The following is a 25,067-nucleotide window of genomic DNA, read 5'->3' as shown; positions in this document are numbered from 1 at the left end:
CCATTATTGTCTGAAGAGAAAACGTCTTAATTATTAATTTTTATCAAGTCTAGCCATGTTTGAATAGTTTCATTTGAAAGATAAACGTTTGCCTTTGCTCTTTTAACTGTCATAATCCCTATACAAGTCGTAGATTGTGCAAACTATGCATGTTTTAACCACTCGATCAACATAAATATGAAATCTGTCAAATAATTTCGAAGTGTTTGAGAAAACTAGACGTATATGCTAGCCGGACAAATGACCAACAGAAAGCTTAACCATTGGTACCTTCCGTGGGCTAGTTGGTTTTTGTAAATACATCTTACATATACCGAAAAAAGACGTGACCCACATCTCTTCTGACTCTGAAGCGGTGAAAATCGACTCCCCCGTACGTTGAAAACGACTCCCCCTTACTTTTTAGCGACTCCCCCGCGTTACCCGTTGTATACGGTGATGACTGTACATGTAATTTGAAGATAGCATTAGGCTGCTTCATTCAATTATTTGATCAGGAATATCTGTATTCATTACTCTTAAAATGGAGCTTGGGTTAAATTTTGAAACCAATAAAACAATATAATTTGAATTCAACGGGAATCTGTGTGGGTGAAATTTTAAGGGATGTGGATGCATTGAATAGGGAAAATTTCGTTGATCAATCACGGTATTTAAGCTTACTGTCGATATACCTGGGTAAGTGTGCTATGAGAAAAAAATCCAAATATTGTATTTTAATTTGCTATATGCATTAATTTGAATGAGGTAAGACGAGGCCTTTCCTAAAAAAATATCAAAAATTTCTCACTCATATTGAAAAGCCACCATTTGCTGATGGCCATTTTGCAGTGAGGTATCTTTTTCGTGCCAGCAACCTAACTGCAAAAGGGGACCTCGATTTATACGGTTACCAAAGGATTTGTCTCCCCGTCATAATTTTTATTTGAGCAAGCCACTAAAAGAGTAAACGCTCCGATTAGTGTGCCATAAGACGTTCTGAAAATGCGCTCTTAAATGTCGTTTAAAGCTGACCACGATTCGTAAAAGGAATCTGTCTGCCATTCTAGTTTATTCGCTCGTTATATCTAAGAGCCCCTATATAAGCCACTCACAATCACTGCATTCTCCGTATAATAAATTATCATCTGCGCAGACTTACGGACTCAGTATTGCGTACTTCTTCCATGGCAGGAGAAAAAGGTACCAAAGAAACTTACAACAGTTGCGTGGCCAGTGCTGTATACACAAACACAAATACCCGTAACTGCAATAAAATGTAAACAATGCAAGATAACCAGTACGAACACGTATCGCCATTGAAAGCCGATGCTCGTGACAATAAAACAGTCATGACTAAAGGGTGTATGAGCACCAGTGTAACCCGGTGCTGATATCGTCGATGGTATAATCGAATATGGCGTACATGTATGTCTATAACGAGCAGTGTTCAGCTTTAAAATCTCAGTGTTAAAACAATGCAACAGTTGCACAGTGGTACTGGTATTTAGTGATACATGTCCAAGACAGTGAGGAAAGAATTTTTGGTTCGACCATCGAATGTAATTGTCATCTTTTTCATCTTAATTTTTCTTACAAACAATCAACTCGCTTGTCTTTTATTTTATTGATTTTGTTTATTGAATTTACAAAAAAACACAAACAAACACATAAAGCATTAGAGCATGCCATACAACTCTATACCTGTTTTCTTATAATAAGGACTAATATGGACGTATGATAAAGCCAGAGCCTTGGTTAGTACGAAACCAATGTTCTGCTCGACTAAACATTCAAACAATGAATGTTTCATACACATAGATCTTGCAGCAAATTACACACTAAAAAAAACCCATCTTCTTTGTAAACATTTTCTGTATATATGATATCAAGTTTTTTTCTGTTACATGTATACTCAGATTTCTCAGAATTAAACGTAACAATAGGCAGTTCATATCTAACCTGGTCGATTGAACGAGTGCCTTGTGTGCAATTTCCGCTAAATTCCTTGAATTGTTTATTGTTCAGGGTATCGTTTTGCTTCATTTTGATGCATTTGTTTAAAAAAAAACTTTAAAAGCCTTCGGTTTATTTACGACGTTATTTATCAAAATACTGAATACAACAAATGTTATTGTAGGCATACTTTAAGAGAAGTTTAGAGCTGAAATTCAAATGCAGCGATATGCACACTTCAATCGAATTTCAGTACCACACTTCTGTGAAATCATAGGCAACAATCCGATGATAGAAAGAGTAATACATTTTGACATAGTTAACAACAACAAATTAGCAAGCTTAAAAAAGTGCAGAAATCTGAATTTCTTTTGTGCCTTTTCAATTACTACAGAAAAATGAACTTTTTCAAAATTTATACGTATAAAATATTAAAATGATAAAAAAAACCCAATGTTTATGCTCACATATGTCATTAGCCTAAAATTCATTAAAAGAGGAAAATTGAAATTAAAATTAAGAAACTTGCTAAATTAGGCCTAGAGTATACGTAGCTTGTCATTTTAACTGTAGTATATAGAGAAGATAGTAGGTATAGATCTCCATATCTCTTTAAATAACAGGCATTATTCTTATAACCTCCGACTCCTTTTCGATAACAACTATGATTAATCATTTACATTATAATTTTTTATAAAGATATTTATATAAAAGAAATGAAAAAAAAAGTTTCTATTTTTAATTTTGTGATTTTTAAAGTGGATTAAAACGTGTTATAAGACAAAAACTCAAATAGTTTTCTCAAGGAAAGTAAATATTATTCTCAAGAAGAGTGTCTGTAATAATCAGAGAACGATGCTTTTTGAAAGTCTTCAGAGTATAATAGAATAAGAAACTATGTCTCCTGATCAAACTTTGAATACTTTGCTATATATTTGGTGATAGGCAATTTTCTTATAAAATAAACTGGTTAAGTTTTGAAGCAGTCCAACTGTACATCACGTCTTCAAAAAAAGATTTTAATATTATTTCATACTAGTATTTAAGTTTTAAAAAATCCTGATATTGATACTCACTTTTAGTCTCAGCATATCCATGTATTTGTTGTATTTATCCTTGGATATTTATCTTTGCATTTTCTTTCTTTTTTTTCTTTTTTTATTATTCAGTGTTGTTGCTTGTTCCAAATTTTTTTTTTATCTTTTAATGTTACTCTTTTCTTCTTTTTTTTTTATATTTTCTTTTCATATTTGTTTTTTTTTTTGCACTTTACTTACTTATTCTGCTTTGTTGTTTGTTTGTACTCTTTTATTTTCTTGTCATTATATTGTACAGTGGGAATACATACTTAATTTTTTATATATTTTCATTTTTTTTTCAATTTCTAGTTAACAAAAGAAATTAATGTACCTTATAAGAAATTTTTCATCATTGTAAACCACTGTCAATTCTTAACATTTGTGACGTTGACCTTGGAGAGGATTTTTATAGGCCATGCCTGATGTCTAATCCAATTATGTAATCTGACTTTACATAATAAAATATTGATTAAATTAAAAAGGAGAGTTTCTCTGTCTGAACGCCGCAGTATAACCCAGATTTTATCGCGTATATTTTAGTAAGATTACCTTGAACGGCTGCATGTTTTATGATTTACGTCTTTAACGTCAAACATTCATGTGATCGCCATCTATTTATATAGAAATCATATGTATTTAGGTTTTTATTTGACTCTATCAAAATTTAATTACCGTGAAATATCCGCAGTAAAAACACAAAATGAATAAACTTTAATCACGAGGAACAAAATACGTTTTTAATTCAAAGTAATTGGAAAACATTCAACAAGTTCTTTAATCCAGTCTGATATATTGCAGGTATTTTGAAATGATTTCCAACTGTAAATTCTTCAAAAAAGGAGTCCCTTGTCTCTCTGCAAACTGGGCTCTTCATTTTTCAATATGATACTCTTTATCTATACAAAATTTTATTCACATAAGTGAACGGGATTGGGCAGCAGGCGAAGCCTATTTTAGCCCTCTCCCTAATATTCTATTCTGATTTCAATGAGACTGATAGATGCTTCGATTAATTAAAATAATAAATCGTCTCCTTTAAGATATGCCCCTGTGTCACGTTATGTGTGATGGTTGACAATAGATTGAATATTAAGTATTTTCTGTTGTTTCATTTTCATTTTAATCATCTGTTTCATCAAGTACAATGCCTGCAAGAGTTATGGCTCTTTGGAGAAGGTCACCATGATCAGCTTCTGGTTCAAAAATTAATTCCTCTCTATCATCTCTATGGCCTTTGTTATTTGCAAGCAACCCATCGTTATGGGCGTTTTTAGTCTCGTCCCGATATTCAACTGCATCTTCCGAGAATTCTCTGTTCATATTGTGATCATCAGTGTAATTATAAGTGTTTTCAGTTTCTTCCCGATTTTCAAGTGCATCTTCCGTGATCTCCCTGTTCATGTTATATTCATCATTATGAACATTTTTAGTCTCGTCTGGATTTTCGACAATATCTTCTTCTGTGAGTTCCCTGTTCATATTATAATCATTTTCCCCACCTGTTGTTAAAAAAAGAAATCGAAAGAGTGGCAGCTTAGTGTGTTTATTTACTTGTCAATAGTTTTGCTCGTGTTCATGCTATACATTTATCAGCAATTACATTCGTGTTACATATTACTGAAGTCCCTAGAGTCACAGCCAAATTCACTGATTGGTCCTTTAGCCGACTTACCTAAAGGAGAGGACAGTAGGTCCCCTCCCTCCATCAAGGGAGTTTTGTTGCGGATTCCTCCGCCTCCTTTTCTGCGCATTTGAACCTCTGTGTGGAACCCTTGAAACTCGTTCTGTTGGACATTTCTGCCATTCAAATGCTTTGGCTTTTTATCTTCCAGCGCTTTTTCGCTAGAGGAAGAAACTGTTTTTGCCTTTCTTTTTTCTCTTCGGTCTTCTATCCGTTTTCTCAAGGCATCTAGTATCTCCTTTCTTTTGATTTTTTTATCGTGTTTCTTTTCTAGTTGGGATCTTGTCAGATAGTTTTTTAGTCTGCGTCTGTCCCGGTGTAAGGGTATGTATTTTGAGAGTTCCTCCTCACTCATCAACGAAATCATATTTGCATTAATCTGAAAAGACAAAATTATCAAACAGTTTATTATTGATATTTGAATAAAATCTGTGTATATTTTGTACTCCTATCACAGGGAGAATTTTTAATTCCAACATTCATTCATTTGATGAATTATTAATAGACATTTGTAATCAATTAATATATTGCACACGACATTTGAATTAACGGTATTTTCAAATTACCATTTAGTAATAAGTATTTAGTTATTTTGGATGAAGGAATTTCATAGAAATTAATTTCCACTGATTCAATTGAAGCGAAGTTGTAATTAAGTTAATGAAACTATCCCTTCGTTTCACAGTAGTTACATTGCGATGACTTATTGTTTCTCTGCTATTCCCTTCGGTTCTCAGTAGGTCATGTGACCTAAAGATATATATAATAAGACTGTCGAGCTGATTTATTAGTCAGTTGCTGATGGCTGATGTGATCATCCGCGTGGCACGGAGCGTGTGCTCTAAAGACATAGAGACCGGTCCTTTGTTGCAGTGGGTGCTGACACTTAAAAAAATCCCTCGCTTCTCTAAGTAATAAGAGTAACGAATGCTGAAATTAATATTTAAAATATCTTATATACAAATCAAATTTATATTGCAGATTTATGGGTATATGAACTTGATGCAAAATATAATAGTTAACTTGCAGTCATTTTAAAAAGTAGTGTAAATAAGAGGCCAATGGGTCACATCGCTCACCTTAGAAGCTTTGACCATGATGTTCTTTACCAAATGTTCCACTTGTAATACATATTGTGACCCCACCCTACCACATTGGTCATAATTTTTTTGACAATTTAAAATCTACACTACACAAGGATGCTTCCACATAAGTTTAAGCTTTTCTGGCCCAGTAGTTCCCGAGAAGAATTTTAAAGTATTTTCCTATATATTTCAATGTAAAACTTGTGTTCCCTATTGTGGCCTCGCCCTACCCCCAGCGGTCATAATTTGAACAATTTAGAATCTACACTACACAAGGATGCTTCCACATAAGTTTCAGCTTTTCTGTCCCAGTGGTTCCTGAGAACAAGATTTTTATAGATTTTTCCTATATCTATGTAAAACTTTTATTCCCTTTTGTGGCCTTGCGCTACCCCCGGGGGTCATGATTTGAACAATTTAGAATCTACACTTCCCCAGTATGCTTTCACATAAGTTTCAGCTTTTCTGGCCCAGTGGTTCTTGAGAAAAAAGATTTTTTTAATGACCCCACCCTATTTTTGTCCTTTCTTGATTATCTCCCCTTGTGAATTGGCCCTTGATTATAACAATTTAAACTCCCCTACACCCAAGAATGCTTTGTATTAAGTTTGGTTAAAATTGGCCCAGTGATTCTTCAGAAGAAGTTGAAAATGTGAAAAGTTTACAGACGGACGGACAGACGGACGACGGACAAAATGTGATCAGAAAAGCCCACTTGAGCCTTCGGCTGAGTAATATCACTGAGTATAATGTTTCTTAGTCATGTTATCGGATTTGACTGATCTTTTTTTAAACATACACTACCAAAGTCAAAAGGCCTATTTCAGGCCTTTAAGACTTTATTTAGGTGTCTAAGTACCTATATGTACCAAGCTTTGCTCTTCTGTTCTACACTGTCTCTTCACATCAGCCGTTTATTTAATTGTCTGACGTCCATTTGAAAACTTTCATATTGAGATGCCGCCACCTGCTGGTGGAGGGTTGCAAACTTAGAGATGCACTCGGGATTCAGGGTCAATTTGAATTGAGGAATCGTTTCATTCTCAGCACCTACTGCAACGTGAGATCTCGGTTTATACGCTTTTATTCAAAAGACTCCGTCTCCGTCTTCCACGGTAGGATTCGAATTAGCGACGTAAGTATGAACTTCTTCCTTCGCGACTCTAGAAAACGCTCTAATATTTACGCCTCTTTGCTCAAATGTGTACCACCAAGGCGGAGAGAAGGTATTTAAAAAATTTATGCATTTTCGATATCTGATCTCTAGATCCCCGCCCTAGTAGTTACAATCTCAGTGGCGCTTACGGACTTTGAGCGGCGAAGGTTTTCTTACGCTATGTGACATTTATTTAACTTTAAAGATTCAATGCGATCTTTGACAAATGCACAGATAGTACCCTTACTACAGTGCTGTATATTTTCTTTTACCAGGATTATTAATTCTACAATCTAATTGTAATGTCAAGTTTAATTTTATTTTTTCATTCGTCAATAATTGTCATTCTTCATTTAATTTTTTAATTAGCAAATTTAGAGTTGAGTGCATTCTGATTTTTCAAAAAAAAAAAAAAAAAAAAAAAAAATTCAACAACTGTAAATGAGCTTTAAAATAAATTTTATCTCTTCTTATTGTTCACAAAATAAACGTTTCGTATTTTTTGCTCTTGAAACTGTGATTGTTTGTCTTTTATAGGTTTCCATAAACTGTGAGTCTTTACAATTCCCTGTCGATCGGCAGCTGAAAATAGATTTTACTTCTTCACAGAATCTTGTAATTTGTAGCTAAAAATAAATTGTCGCAAATTTTACGTCTTATTTTTGTTTCAACTTTTGGCATAAATGGAGATATCTTACAATCTTAATTATTTGCTTTCAAAAATCAGTACGTTTTTATTTTGTATTTTATCGAAAATACTTACAAGGAATTTCCTTACAAGTCTTCAACTGATACTTTTTATTGCTATCAATTGGTTAAAAGATCATTTAACAACCAAACACCATGCAAATCAAAAGAAGAGAAGAGTAAATTATATTCTTTACAATTAAATTTTAAAAATGCTGATTTAAATTCATAAAAAAGGATGAGAAATGAATCCTTAACGTTCATTAACATCTTATGTCAAAAATAAAATCTTAATTCAAATAAAAAACCCAACTGCTATCAAAACGGAAAAAATCTTATTTTTTAACCATTGAAATTTTTTTTTTTTTGCTTTTTACTTTGCATCAAATTAAAACAATAGTATATCCTGAAAAGAAACCAACTTCAGATACCTTTTCCGTCTTCATTTTTCGGATACAATCCTGTGGAACTAAATTCCAAAATTCTTCCTCCATTACCCTTTTCGGTTTAAATCTGTTAGAACCAGTCCCCCAATTTATAGTTTTCAACTTTCTATCTTAAACTAACAAATTTTATAAGTCGTAATAATGGATTTTTGACGCTCTATTATTTTCATTGAAAGTTAATCAAAAATATAACTAATTTGGCATACATGCCTTTACGCATAATTTGTTTTGTTTTATTTTTATTGTTGATAACAGAGATTAGTCTCGCAAAAAACTGCAATATTTTTTTCCTATTTGAACTATAATTCCATCCTCCCTTCCAACACTTGAATGACTTTGATTTTTACTACATTTGAGTGCAAAAGTTCTTGGACATTAATAATAATAATAATTATTAACCTTTAGAAACGTATTAAGTTTTTGTGCATGTCTTACAACATTTTAAATTTGACTAATTGTCTTAAGTTTCTGTTTAGTGTAGATTTATTTTTTAAAAATCAGAAAACATTTAGATCTTCCTATAATCAAACTCAGATGAAGTCATTCTTCTTACGATCTACCTAAACTTTCCAAAATGAACACATGTAAGCATAGTTGCATGCAACTGGTAGTCAACAAGCTTATTTCGCTTAGTGAGAAGGGTAGTTTGTCAAACCTAGTTGGACTTTGTCAAGTTGATGTCTGTTTTTATCATCTAGAAAATATAGTATATTCAAAACTATTTACGTCAAATGCATGCATAAATATCAAATACAGTATCAATATTTCTTGCACAACAGTTTGCAAGAATTATATGAAAGTGATATGCGAAATCAAAATTCATTCTTTCTTAATCATAGGAATCCCTTGCAGTAAGAATATGCAAGTCGTTTTTCTCATATGACTGAAACTATTGTAAATGTTATTCTCTCTCGTTAACTACATGAAGAGGTATTTCATTGAAACTTTGCCACATTGTAAAGATACCGTGGCAAAGATTTATTTTCGAGAATGTAGAGTCCATTTTTAAAAGAAATAAAACACAAATGGTGATTAAAGTCATTGGCTTGTATATTTTTATTTTTATATTTAGGATTTACATAAGATGAAACAACTCCTCTTTTCAAGAGAATTTGATAATTTGGTTTTGCAATCTATAGATGTAATCATTAGAATTCAATTTCAAGAAATTACCACTTTTTCAATATAAGCTTTGTGGTTTTTTTTTTTAATTTAGAACAACATTAATAATTTTTAGGAGAAATAATTAAAAATTCTGCGTTGATTGATTTTGAAAAAAAAGCCAACGTTTTCATACTATGTTTTCATACTATAACTTCCAATGGTGACTGCTATGGCTGCCCATTTTGACGTAAAAAATTGATTTATCTTGATGGGAAGACTGACGTATACTTGTCGAAAAACAACACTGGTTTCACAAAATTACAATCCTATCTTTGGCGAAATAACTTTTTAAACTAAAAATTACACAGAAGCAGCTATGCTTATTAGTTTTGGGAAAGTTAGAATTCGAAAGATCGTAAAAAGCAAGAATTCATCCGAGTTTGTCAATTGGAAGATTTAACAAATGTTTGAGATTCAATTAGCTGTGATAAAGCAATACTTATATACATATCATCATTTCAAAATGTTCAGATTTTAAGACGATAAATCTAAATTTTAGTCCGTATTATTATTCAGAAGTTTTTTTTTTTTGGTTAAAAAATTATGTACAACAGAAAAACACTTTACTATATTTTTGCGATGAAATTTTTGTTTGTTTCAGGATAACGTTTACGTACCTCTACATGTAAAAAGCCGTGAAAATTTAACGAGATTCGGATGCTGAAAAACCTCAAAAAAGAGAACAGAAATATATTTCAAATTAGAAATGACCTTTTTTTGTTGCAAGATCAATCTCAGTAATCAACAATAAAAGAGAAGACGAAAATAGAAGTCAAAAAGAAAAAAAAACTTTTTTTTTTGCTAGACCAATCTCTGTCAAAACAATAGAAATAAAACAAAACAAATAATGCGTAAAGGCATGTATGTCAAGGCTCATTTTTAATTACCTCTCGATGAAGCGTCAAAAATTTATTATTACGACTTATGAAATTTGAAAGTGTATAATGAAAAGATGATGAAAAATAATGGAGCGTCAAAAATTTATTATTACGACTTATGAAATTTGAAAGTGTATCATGTAGAAAATCGCTATCTATAAATTGGGAGAGTGTTCCTGACAGATCCATACCGCAAAGTACAATGGAAGAAGAATTTTGGAATTTGGTTCCGGAGGAGTGTATCCCGAAAATGAAGTCTGAAAAGGTATCTAAAGCATTTCTGTTTCATGATATTGCTTTTGACGCAAGTTGAACATGTCCAAAAGAACCAAATGGAAATGACATGACAGTAGATCCCTTTATATTCAAAGCGGTATGAAAAAGAAGTAAAATGCACGAAGATTATATATGTGACAATTATTTAATTCAAACCTGACATACATGTATGTTATAAAAGTCCATAATGGATATTTTTTTCATCGTTTAGTAAGTTATCGCCTGCATCTTTCATGAAATTGTATTTTAAAAAATGAGCTCTTGTGTTAGAACTGGCATTGTCAACATCTCTTCAATGAGGTTTTAGCCACTTGATAGCAATACAGAATAGTTATCTGTGCCTTGTAAGAAATTTCATTTAAGTTTTTTCAACATAAATTAATTGAAAATGTATTGATTTTTGAGAGTAAATAATCAATGCTGTTGTACATGTTCATCAATGAAAAAACAAGGTTGAAATAATCGAGACGTAATTTTTGCGACAATCTATTTTCAGCAGCAACTAGAGAATCCTGTAAAGAAGTAAAATCTATTTTCAGCTGCTGGAAGACTAACAGTGTTTTGAAGACCAATGAAAGACAAACACTTACAGGTTTCAAGAGATCAAATTGCAATTTTTTTGTGAATATGACAACGAATAAAATTCATAACACCTCTTTCCGGTATAGAAAATAAAAAATATGAAACTTTTCAAAATAAAATTCTAAAATATGTTATCTAAAAACAAAACAAATAAGGTATGAAATTCATCTGTTGATTAGAGTTCTTCTTCGGCACTAGAATGCACTCGGGTGTGCGTTTGATTTTTTTTAGTGATTTCCTTTTTTCACATCGATATGATTGCATGATGTAACCAAGCTTTAAAAAATAATGTACATGTACTTCTAATTTCCGATATATTCCTTTGAAATTTTCCATATTTGCCTTCATCACACTCTTAATTCTAAAGCTTGAAAAATTGGCTCATATCTTTTCTTGATCATGTTTATTCTGCTAACATCTTCATTCAACATGAAAAATTCCTTTAATGTTTTACAATTAGCATTTAAATTGTTTCTTCTGCTGTTACTGTCCTGACCTTTAAACACAGTTCTGAAAACTTTGATGCTGAAAGAAACAGTGCCTTTTTTCAGATATACGAGGGGTGATCAAACGTTCGCGAGCTAATTGAATAACTTCCAAAAAAGAACTGATATAGGGTTTCAGTGTTGAAAATATTCAAAGTATTCCTCTCCAATTTTAATGCGTATCTGCAACCGTTCTGCCCATGCGCGGATCACCTTATATAGGCGGTCTCATGACATTCTCCTTAGCGTTAGAAGGTTAAAGATTTTTCAGACTCTAATATTTCTTACCATCCAAGTTATTTTTTTTTTACAACAAAAAACAGTCCATTTGTCAGAAATGGCCAAATCTCGGCAATAGTATGGGTGGATAATGATATCCTTTTGCAGAATGAGCATGGTGACCATCAAAACCAAGGTCATCTGTTTTTGGAGCGTCCTTTATTCAATGTGGATAAAGTATGGGTGCCTTCTTGTTATCATATCTGATATGTTTAAAGTGTAAAGTAGACGATATTTTAGGGATTAAATAATAATATTATTGTTAAGTTATTCAACTATTTTTCAAACTGTAAGTTGGCGATCTTTTATATCAAATTGCTTAATAAAGGACAAATCTCTTCCCCAGCTTGGTTTCAATGCGACAGAACAAACATCATTTTTAACATCTCCCTTCCTTCACTTAAACAATCAATCCAATTAATGACTATACTTTTGGCAATTCTTCTGTCTTCATAAACCGTGTACAAATTATCATAAGCTTCTGCAAAGGAATTTCCAAGATATATGTTTAACTTTACAGCCGTTCGTTTCTCGAATACGACTGAGTCGTAAGGTAGGACTGTGTTGAATCCAAAGTGAAATTTGATTATTCTTTTGAAATTCTTGATCACTACCTTGGTGAAGTGTTCTGATGCTGGACAGGCTCTATTAACTTTTTGTCTACTGGGAGAAGCTATCCCCCTTTGCTAATCACCTACGTTTATTTTTTCGTCTGATTCTCTCTAACTTTTCCTTTATTTTCTCACTTTCTTCATCCCGTCGTTATAGTCATGTTTATTTGCTCTCTGTTTCTTTTTCTCTCTTATGGTCTTCTTCTCACTTTTTCCATTTAGGTTCGGCTATTTTTCATATCATCTGAATTGTGTGTAGTATCTGAGATTTCTGTCACCTCTACATTGAGTCATTTACTGACCTCATCACTACACTGTATTTTATTTCTACATATCAAATCGTTCAATATCGTTTTCCTTCATGGAATTAAAATTACTTTTGATCGTATCTTGGCCCTTACCTAATGATGTTCACTGTCCACAACCGCTCCTCTCTTCAATCAAGTATGGAATCCGGATAGGGCCACGCAGTTCACTATCGCATCATCGCGCCATCGAGGTTTAGGTAGATAGTGCGATGAAGCGATAATGCGATGACGATGAAGCGATGGTGCGATAACGATGAAGCGATGGTGCGATAGCGCGATGACGATGATGCTATATGGCGCGACAATGCGATGACGATGGTACGATAATGCGATGACGCGATAGTGCGATAGTGATGACACGATGGTGCGATGACGATGGTGCGATAGTACGATGACGATGAACCGAAATTCACTATTGCTCAATCGTGCCATCGCACCATCGTCATCGCATTATCGCGCCATAGCAGCATCGACATCGCGCTATCGCATCATCGCTTCATCGTTATCACACCATTGTTTCATCGTTATCGCGCCATCGACCTTTAAGTTGATGCTCGATGGTGCGATAGTAAACTGCTTGGCCCTATCCGGATTCCATAATCAAGTGTCCTTAACTGGCGTTTTCAATCATCTTATCTGCTGTCTGTCTAATTCAGCAGTCTGAAATCTAGTCAAATTCCTATTTTTTATGGATTTTATTTTTTTCAACTGTTTTTGAAAATTTATGAAAATACTGCATTTCATTACAGATTCGATGTTAGGGACCGACTGCCTTGTCATTTTTATTATCCTGATTTGTTACAATGTATTTATTTTTCCTAACAAATGAATCTACATTGTATATTATTTACTTTCTTATCTTTCCAAATTAAGAATAAGTGCATATAAGCTGTATGCAGAAACAATTAGATATTGTAATCCCGTCATTTCTAGAGAAATATATTTTGTTTCTATTGTAAAACTATTGTTGAGGATGAAAAACACTTTTTACTTGATTGTCCTATATATAAAGAAGTCAGAAAAAAGTATTCAAGGTTACTAGTTGTAAATACATGATCTTGTTTGCTTAATCCAAAAAACTTTGTATCTACAAAACAAATCTGTCTACATATCGGAGACTATTTTAATATTGTAAACAAGTTTGCTACAGTGTAATATTTTGTATTATATGGCTAACAACACATTTCTGTATATGTGTGCTTTAGTGCGAATAAAGAATTCAATTGAATTGAATTATGTATCTTTAAATGCAAAAAAAATTAACGTGTTCTTTGAAAATAACATCGATATTATATCTTTTTTCAGGAAAATTATTTTCGTTCCATCATCCTTGACAAAGGCAAAAAACATTGGAAGTTCTCCTAAAGGCAGGAGTAGTTTGTATATACATACACAGGAATAAGTATTATATTTATACCAATATATCAGTAAAATTTGTTAATTTTGTATTTTCAGATTGACGCGGATTTGATTTTGTTGATGAGTGATGAGGATCTCTCAAGATACATACCATTACATGGTGACAGACTCAGGTTGAAAATTTTTCTAACAAGATCTAAACAAGAAAAGAAAGAAGATAGAGAAAGTGAAAGAAAGAGGATACTCAATGCCTTACGGAGACATATAGAAGATCGCAGAGAAAAGAGGAAGACAAGAACAGCGTCTCCTTCTGAAAATGATTTGGAACATAAAAAGGCGAGGATGTCGAGTAGCAGAGACTTTCAAAAGAACGAGTTAAAGGGGCTAAATCCAGATGTTCATTTACGCAGAAAGAGGGGCGGAGGAATCCGCAAAACACGCATTAGGAAGGACGGAACACAATCATTTTTGCTGGAAGAAGGGGAAAGACTAGCCTGTCCTATAGGTAAGTCGCCTAAAGGACGTACTATCACTGATTTTTTTCCTGTGGCATTTGGGACTTCAGTTTCAGGGACTTATCTCATACCTTAATAGTTGAACATAAGTATGAAAATAGTAAGCTTTCACTCTTTCGATTTTGTTTTCAAAAACAGATGGAAAAAATGTTCATAATTTGAACTGGGAAACCACAAACCCAGATGAAAATCCGGACGAAACAAAAAACGCCGATATTGGTGATAATGATATGAACTGGGAAACCGCGACTGATACAGTTGAAAATCCAGACGAAGCAAAAACCGCTGATAATGTTGAGTTACTTCAAAATAACAAACATTTCGGAAAATTATCTTTTGACTCAGAATCTGACCAGGGCGACATTCTGCAAAGGGCTATCGCTCTTGCTGGTATCGTACTAGATGAAACGAATGACGAAAATTAAACTGTGCAACAATAACAGACGACATAATATGAATACTTATATAGTATCCTGCCAACCATCACAATAAATGTTACGTGAAGAACCCAAATCTGCACAGACCTTTTTTGAAGACTGCACACTTGGAAGTCTGTCTCAAACTTGATTATATGATGAACAGCATTGGTCAGTATGTTTTAATATAATGACATATAGTCCATCCACCGTCCAATTTTCTACTGCATAATGTAACAGTGTTTAAAATGAGACAGTGCCTTATATTTACGAATTCCTCAAATTTATCGCTGGTAACTATTTACAGTGTTTAAAAGCTACATTGGGTAACATTCAATCTGACGAAAGGTAGAATTAAAAAAAAAAGATTAACATGAAATCAAACAAGTATCTAAACAAGAAACAATACGACGAATTGATAAGGAAATCACACACAAGGAAATCGTTCAGACAGTCGATTATGTTTAAGCATTGAATTCATATTTTTGGCTGTCTTCGGTCCTATAACACACCTGGCCATTCCGACAAATTGAATATTGCGCGTTAGCGCGGTATGATAAATTTGTCGGCTGGGCCAGGTGTGTTATAGGACCGAAGGCAGCCAAAAATATGAATTCAATGCTTATATTTACATTCTCTAATTTTCATTCTTCATAATTGCTTATTTTGTTAATCTTTAATGTGAATTTAGCGCCCTTCAAAACTGACGTGGTTAATAAACGTAAGAGCCGTTTGTGACGTCAGATGACGTTGCAAAGTTAAATAACGCAAAAAAACATTGCGAGGAAAAAAAGTGACAAATTAATTTTAAACGCACATTTGTAGTATTTCTACGGTAATTTAACAGGATTATAGTCTTTAATTAAATTGAGTCAAAACATTGTACATTTTTGTGTTCCTAGATTATAGAAAATGCATATAGTTCCTACTGTGTATTCTAACGCGCGGTGACAAGGTTTCGCGTGTGTTATGGAAATTTGAATGTCGTGGATCTCTAATGAATTTCATAAGGAAAAATACAAGGAATGTAAATATTTGTTGTTTAACGTTCCTCTCGAGAATTTTTCACAAATATGGAGACCCACCACCCGCCCTTGGAGAGCTGCAAATTTTGAACAATACTCGGCACTGAGGAGCATTGAGCAGTGAGGGATCTTTTTCATGCCAACACCTACTGCGACACGGGACCTCGGTTTAAATGGTCTCATCCGAAGGATATGTCTGGAGGCCATAAAACTAAGACGAACTCACATTTGATATCAGTCTCTCTTTTCTGCTATTTATCCCTTTGTTAAAACTGAGACTGGGACCAAAAGAAAGTTCGTCTAAGTTTTATGGCACCAAGGCCAGGTTTCCACGTCCCACAATGGGATTTTAAGCTGCAACGTAATCAACTCCTTACTCCACGAATCTAGAGCAGACGCTTTATCGTTGGCCACACAGTCGACTGATATGTTAGTTGTAGACTGCTTAATTTCAATCCTGAGAGAACTGAGTATATCAGAAGAAAAGCTGATATCATAAAACTGGCATTGGGAAGTAATTTCAATTGGGAGCACATCCAAACATTTTCAGTTTGGGTGGGAATTTACCAAGCTGAAAATTCTTGATATGCCAAAAGATCATCGGATTTACATGATAATATCATTAAAGGGGCACATCCATAAATCTCATTTGGAAACTACTCCAGCATTATGGAAAGGCTCCTACCTTCATCAACCTTATACGACGATACAAGGATACAATGCCAAGTCATCCACAATGGAAAACTTACATAAACGTTTGAGGTGCAGACATGGGTAAGACAAGGCTCTCTACTGTCACCAATGATTTTCCTAGTGGTAATGGACAGGATCATGCGGGAAACTACTAGAGGTAGCAAGACTTGAGTCCAGTGGATTTTCTCTCAGTGATTGGAATATCTCGATATATAACACCAATGTTAAGTCTGTGCTCTACGGGTCTGAAAACAAAGAGAATTACCAACACCACCTCCAAAAAACACAAACCTTCGCAAACAGATGTCTGCGCCACATAATAACCATCAGGCGGTCAGAAAATATATACAAAAAGAACCTGTGAAAACAACAAATCAAGACCCTATCACTCAGCAAATGGCCCGTAGAAAGTGGCGGTGGATAGGCATACATATATCCCCCGAAAACATCGGGAGACAATACACGCACTCGATTTGAACTCCCAAGGCAAACGTCGAGTTGGGCGGCCCAGGACAACTTGGCAAAGGTCATGTGAAGAGGAAATCAAACAGTTTGGACATAGCTGGGAACTAATGAAAAAGGCTGCTCAATCCAGAGTGCGAAGGAGGACTGTTGCCGAGCCTCTATGTTCCAACAGGAACCATGAATGAATGACATCCACAAAGTATTATATATTACTCAGTATATCTATGTCTTAAAAATTATTTGGGGATAATAACTCTCATACATCCTTTTCCCTATCTATGCTGTACAAAATACCTGCCTCGCTCATCTAGGAAATCGCCAAGTTAGATAGGGTTTTCAATCAAAGTGAGACCAGACATGATTGTTGTTGGAAGTTATTTTCAAAGATTCAAGGAGACGACCCAACTCGACATTTATTCTTTGCGATTTTGGACAGTTTCGACCTGGTTTTCCAACTATACGAGTAAACTATTTTTCAAGTGGTTAATGCAACACCGTTTAGGGCACAGTACTCCTACTTCCTGGAAATTCCTAACTCTTACGGAAATTTTCCTCAGTTCAGAACGTTGCTGTTGTATTGAACTCAAATATTTGGATGATGGACAAGTAATAAATCTAAGGAATATCAGTCAATCAGCTCGGCATCAGACGAAGTAAAAGAAAAATGATATATCAGCCAGGGGCCTTAAGTTTTCCCTTATTTAGTTTACCAACTGTATGTTCAGAATTTAGAAAAGGAGGGAAACAATTCCAAGGAAGAAATTCCTTTTATTTTATGTGAACATAGACAGAAATGAAGCTGGAAGAGCATTAATAAAAAGGACAAATCCAGGGAACGTGTAGGGAAAGGGACGCTTCAGCAATGAAACACTCGAGAACCGTAAGACAAAATATTGCAGGCAGGAAAGCGGAAGCTCCAAACAGCAGATATTCAAGACTTTTACAGAAATGGAAAAAATCTAAGCCAGAACATCAAGTATTTACAATTTTATCTGAAAGAATCAATGCCCTATTGAATATTTTAGGAACTGGACATTTCGCCAAAGAAGTACTTCATGCTTTTAAGACAATATTTTCATACAAATATTTTCATAAAATGATGACACGTGATCAAACGTTTTATTTACTACCCCAAAAACTCAAAATATTAGTTTCAAAAATTTATTTAATAGAAAATAGAATATGAGACATAAACAAAGCAACAGAATCATCAATGGGATTTTGAGAATCAGCAAATCTTTTAGTGGTTCCGTCAACAAGGACTGTGACACATGGGAATAGACGATTTGACAAAGAGGCGTCCACTTTATGGAACTCTCTGCCTATATATTTAAGAAAGTGTGACTCAACTGGAATTTTTAAGAAAAAGCTTAAAACCTTTCTTTTTAAAAAAGCATATGACTTATAAATTGTGCATCTAAGCCTTTTATTATAGTTTGGACACATTTTAAATTTTTATCATCTTTTTAGTACTATTTTGGATATTGAACATTGTAAATTTTTATATATACCGGTATTTATCTTATTATTTTCGAATATGACATCTGTAAATATTTAAGTTTTATTTGTTTTACATATAATGATTGTACAGCGCCTTAGAGTTTTAATATATAGGGCGCTTTATAAATGTTTAATAATAATAATAATAATAATTTTGCAGCAATCATAAGTGTTTTACAAATATAAATGTGATTTATTGAGCTTACATAAAACAGATCTTAATATCTACTTTAATGCCTTAAAGGCTACATGTAGAATATAATAATAACTACAGGAAATTTTATTGAGACATATTTAGTGTCATGTTCTGATAAATCAATATAATTTTAATAAAACGTAATTTTTAGCAATTTTATGAAATTTAGATATATAATGGTAACCTAGAATGCAGTATGAATTATAAGCTACATTCAATTTCTGTAATCTCTTCAACATAAATAAGAAATGGAATCCTCTCAAAAATTTCCGCTCCTATGATATATAGAATATAAAAAAATATGTGCATACAAAGTACATATAAGAAAAAAAATTAAAGCAATATAAGCTGCATATTTGAGAAAATTATTTTGCTTTTAAAATGTGTTATATTGATTAATTTGTATGCAATTTAAACCCTTATGATTGAAAAAACCAAAATAAAAACTTAAATTGTTTCCAAAGAAATATTTCCGTACAATCGAATATATAGCATTATATAAGAAATCAATAATGTACAGGACGACAATAATGTCATTTTGCTTCAATTACAGCTTATAAAAAAATCTTTCACCGAAAATATTAACAACAGAATTTTATAAATGTTCTATTTTTCTTTCATTGAAATAGCTGATTACAAATTTGCAACGAAATTTTCCCATGTCAAAATTGCAGCCCATATTGCTTTAAGGTTTAATATATATCACATATATTGTGGTTGTGACTAAATTTGGCATATTATATTAATCAATTTTTTAAAACTAATTTTTGTCTCAATTAGACAAAATAAAACTAAAAAAAATCATCCACCATTACAGAGAGTGTGGGTGTGTGTAATATGCTGAAACCATGCATATGAATAATTATTATTCAAAGAATGTCTAGTCAAGCAGATACTTTGGTCAGTTAACCAATGATGGCTTCAAATAAAAACATTTTTCATAACATTAATATATTCATATACATGTACCATGACAAGCTTACTTTTTACAAAGGTTGGTGTCATAGCAAGCACTGAAGCATAATAAAACACAGAAGACCATTTCTTAAATTTGCTGAATCAAGCCCCACCAACAAGTTGTAGCATCTCAATATGATTGATGTCAAAATGCTGTAAAACACATAAATTAAAAAAAATTCTCGCTTCATACAAATAATGCACAAAAATAACATTTATAAATCTTTGCGCATAAAATATAACACCAAGATACCAATTTTAATTTATAGAAACACATATTGAAAATGCATCATTTGCACAACAGGACTAGCTAGCATTTTTAAGCAAATCAAAAACAATACTGGGAAATTGTTTCCCTTTCATATATCACAGGAACCCAAATATGCGTATACATGTATCAAGAGAATGCTAAAACAATTACAAATGTATAACGTATTAATGACATTTAAACTTTTCAAAAACATCCAGATTTTTGAAAAGTGCACCGAGATTCCTATATAGAATGTATTCAAATGAAAAGTGCCCACTTTGTTTCACTTACAAATATTTTACTCAAGCTCCCTTTGAAGGGTAAAGAATATAGAGATTCCTGATCACATAAGAAAATAAATATGCTCCAATGCTGAGTTTTAATTTCTTCAGAAGTGAAAATCCACATTTCCGCTAAAAACACAATTTTTAAAAAACTTTTTTTGTCAAACATGACATTAAAAAACACATACAAACTTAAACTGGCTAATTACCAGCAGGTATAATAAAAAAAAAATTATTATAAACTTCAATTACAGCCAAATTTATTAATTGTTCAATAATAATTTTATTCTATAAAAAACTAAGGAGATTAAACTTGTAAATCTGCTACCTATCTTAATGCCAAGATCAACTTCCCTGTATGCAAACATTGCACACAGAGATAAGAACTTTTCAAAATTCAAAAGCAAAAAATATTATATTGAAGGAATCTGTCAAAATTAGTGGGAAACAAAATTTGCATAACGGGCGAAGCATATGCATAAATTATCCCATGTTTCCCACTATCGTTGATGTCCCTGGCATACTATACTAACTAGACAGTGATTCCTTATATTTCCATTTAATTGTGAAATAAAATTGTAGATTTAGACTTTAAAAATGAAACTAATCGATTTAAATTACACGAGGACTCCCATGCCAATATCATATGCCCACTGACATCAAACACAAAGGCAGCCGCATGAGTTTTACATGCATATTTGGCCTCCTTGGCTCCTGACCTATCGACCTGCCTAACTGACATTCCGGCAAAATTTTCAAGAAATAAACTCCCCTAACTTTCAAAGAGTTATCACAGAGAAAAAAAAATAGAAATGGAAATATTTTTCGGTAACCCTAAAGACAAAGAAATAAAATATTTGTAAAACATAATCGATATGACACAAGTCCATAAAATGAAAATTCAGATTAATGTCCATTGACTTGCTTAAAAAAAAGTATATTTAAATAAAAAAAAACCGGAATGACGGATATGTCAAAAATGTAATGCCCTAGCTCTCTCAAGGGTAGGTTCTAAGGAAGAAATAACAAGTACTGTATACAAGATTATTTCTCATCCCATTTCTTGCCCTTTCACCCCTGAAAACAAGTTTGCCCTGTTTGAGAAATAAAAAAAAATAAAGTCTTCTTTGAATTTTCCCTGTTTTCTTTTGTTTCCCTTGTGATAAGGGAGAAATTGGCAAAATAAAAAAAGGGGGTGAAAAATTTCCTGTATGCAGTAAGTGGAATGATTATAGATATTGCACAATCCTTATCTCTTGGCACTATGAACATAAAATTTTAATGTATAGTTTGTTTCAATTGTTACATCACTGACCCTAGAACTTCATGATATACAGTGCTAATGTGGCCAGCTACACTTGTAAGGTTTAGAAGGGGGTCCTTTGTAACATTTGTTCTTTCCTTTGGCACATCCAGCAGGAGCCCAGTTCTATAAAATAAAAAAATTAAACATCACTTATAAAGTACATACTTTGAGTATATAGTTATTGGATAGTAACCTACATGTATCATAATTGCCTGATCATGCATATTAAGCTATTGGATGGTAACCTACATGTAACATAACTGCCTGATCACACCTATATAGTTATTGGATGGTAACCTACATGTATATGTATCATAACTGCCTGATCACACTTATATAGTTATTGGATGGTAACCTTCATGTATCATAACTGCCTGATCACACCTATATAGTTATTGGATGGTAACCTACATGTATCAAAATTGTATCAAAATTGCCTGATCACACCTATATAGTTATTGGATGGTAACCTTCATGTATCATAACTGCCTGATCACACCTATATAGTTATTGGATGGTAACCTACATGTATCAAAATTGCCTGATCACACCTATATAGTTATTAGATGGTAACCCACATGTATCATAACTGCCTGAAACAATATATCAATTGTAAATCACACCTATATAGACTTTTAAACAGATAAGCTTGATCACACCTACATAGTTATTGGATGGTAACCTACATGTATCATAACTGCCTGATCACACCTAGATAGTTATTGGATGGTAACCTAAATGTAACATAACTGCCTGATCACACCTATATAGTTATTGAATGGTTACCTACATGTAACATAAATGCCTGATCACACCTATATAGTTATTGGATGGTAACCTACATGTATCATAACTGCCTGATCACACCTATATAATTATTGGATGGTAAACAAAATTAAATATATCACATGGCTAAACATATCAGACAACATGACAGGAAAGCTATGTTATCCATCAACAGAAGTGACATAATACTAGGCTTTGTACCGAGGGGCAAATTTTTGTGATATACCATGTGGTATATGTTATATGACATTTTTAAAATTTAAAGAAAATTTAAAATCATTCAAAATCATTAAAATTTACACAAATAATCCAAAAATGCCTTCTTGACGTTAAGAAATACGCTGTGTTGTTTACTTTTGCTTAGCAACCGACGTCATAAAATCTCAAACACGAACTAAAATGCGTAAGGTAAAAACACGTGAACGTGATCGAAAGGGTGACATAACTGTTTCCGGTGTGACTCAGCATTTTCAGGGTTCATAGCAAAACTTACTACATTTGTGATGTAATAAGGAAACTTATTCAAAAATGTTATATAACTGCCTGATCACACCTATAATTACTGGATGGTAACCTACATGAATCATTACAGCATGGTCACATAATTATATAAAATGGTAATCTACCATTACAGCCTGTTCACACATATTAAGTTATTGGATGGTAACCTACTTGTATATAAACTTATTAAGTTGTTGGATGGTAACCTACTTGATCATTACAGCCTGATCAAACTTATAAAGTTGTTGGATGGTAACCTGCTTGATCATTACAGCCTGATCAAACTTATTAAGTTGTTGGATGGTAACCTACTTGATCATTACAGCCTACTCAAACTTATTAAGTTGTTGGATGGTAACCTACTTGATCATTACAGCCTGATCAAACTTATTCAGTTATTGGATGGTAACCTACTAGATCATTACAGCCTGATCAAACTTATTAAGTTATTGGATGGTAACCTACTTGATCATTACAACCTGATCAAACTTATTAAGGTATTGGATGGTAATCTACTTGATCATTACAGCCTGATCAAACTTATTAAGTTATTGGATGGTAACCTACATGTATCATTACAGCCTGATCAAACTTATTAAGTTATTGAATGGTAACCTACTTGATCATTAAAGCCTGATCAAACTTATTAAGTTGTTGGATGGTAACCTACTTTCAGCCTGATCAAACTTATAAAGTTGTTGGATGGTAACCTCCTTGATCATTACGGCCTGATCAAACTTATAAAGTTATTGGATGGTAACCTACTTGATCATTACAGCCTGATCAAACTTATTAAGTTATTGGATGGTAACCTACTTGATCATTACAGCCTGTTAACACGTATTAAGTTGTTGGATAGTAACCTAATTAATTATTACAGCCTGATCAAACTTATTAAGTTGTTGGATGGTAACCTACTAGATCATTACAGCCTGATCAAACTTATTAAGTTGTTGGATGGTAACCTTCTTGATCATTACAGCCTGATCAAACTTATTAAGTTATTGGATGGTAACCTTCTTGATCATTACAGCCTGATCAAACTTATTAAGTTATTGGATGGTAACCTACATGTATCATTACAGCCTGATCAAACTTATTAAGTTAATGAATGGTTAACCTACTTGATCATTACAGCCTGATCAAACTTATTAAGTTGTTGGATGGTAACCTACTTTCAGCCTGATCAAACTTATAAAGTTTTTGGATGGTAACCTACTTGATCATTACAGCCTGATCAAACTTATAAAGTTATTGGATAGTAACCTACTTGATCATTACAGCCTGATCAAACTCATAAAATTGTTGGATGGTAACCTGCTTGATCATTACAGCCTGATCAAACTTATTAAGTTGTTGGATGGTAACCTACGTGATCATTACAGCCTACTCAAACTTATTAAGTTGTTGGATGGTAACCTACGTGATCATTACAGCCTACTCAAACTTATTAAGTTGTTGGATGGTAACCTACTTGATCATTACAGCCTGATCAAACTTATTAAGTTATTGGATGGTAACCTACTAGATCATTACAGCCTGATCAAACTTATTAAGTTATTGGATGGTAACCTACTTGATCATTACAGCCTGATCAAACTTATTAAGTTATTGGATGGTAACCTACTTGATCATTACAGCCTGATCAAACTTATTAAGTTATTGGATGGTAACCTACATGTATCATTACAGCCTGATCAAACTTATTAAGTTATTGGATGGTAACCTACATGTATCATTACAGCCTGATCAAACTTATTAAGTTCTTGGATGGTAACCTACATGTATCATTACAGCCTGATCAAACTTATTAAGTTATTGGATGGTAACCTACATGTATCATTACAGCCTGATCAAACTTATTAAGTTGTTGGATGGTAACCTACATGTATCATTACAGCCTGATCAAACTTATTAAGTTATTGGATGGTAACCTACTTGATCATTACAGGCTGATCAAACTTATTAAGTTATTGGATGGTAACCTACATGTATCATTATAGCCTGATCAAACTTATTAAGTTCTTGGATGGTAACCTATATGTATCATTACAGCCTGATCAAACTTATTAAGTTATTGGATGGTAACCTACATGTATCATTACAGCCTGATCAAACTTATTAAGTTATTGGATGGTAACCTATGTATCATTACAGTCTGA

At 33.1% G+C, this 25,067-nt stretch overlaps 1 protein-coding gene across 1 annotated transcript in view; it reads right to left on the bottom strand.

Annotated features, from left to right (window-relative positions):
- Window positions 1–21,131: 21,131 nt before the first annotated feature.
- The window catches only part of LOC134245903 (N-acetylgalactosamine-6-sulfatase-like), a 20,487-nt gene continuing 16,551 nt past the window's right edge, over window positions 21,132–25,067 (bottom strand). The window contains exon 14 of the mRNA XM_062728170.1: window positions 21,132–21,741. Coding sequence (XP_062584154.1) covers window positions 21,652–21,741 — 90 coding nt within the window. The 3' untranslated portion in view covers window positions 21,132–21,651. The remainder of the gene's footprint in view (window positions 21,742–25,067) is intronic.

Source organism: Saccostrea cucullata, unplaced genomic scaffold (genome assembly GCF_032062105.1).
Source record: "Saccostrea cucullata isolate Sc308-1 unplaced genomic scaffold, CSIRO_AGI_Scuc_v1 ctg1722, whole genome shotgun sequence".
NCBI lineage: Eukaryota > Metazoa > Mollusca > Bivalvia > Ostreida > Ostreidae > Saccostrea > Saccostrea cuccullata.
The sequence above is the reverse complement of the archived record's forward strand: the minus strand, read 5'-3'. Positions and strand labels throughout refer to the sequence as shown.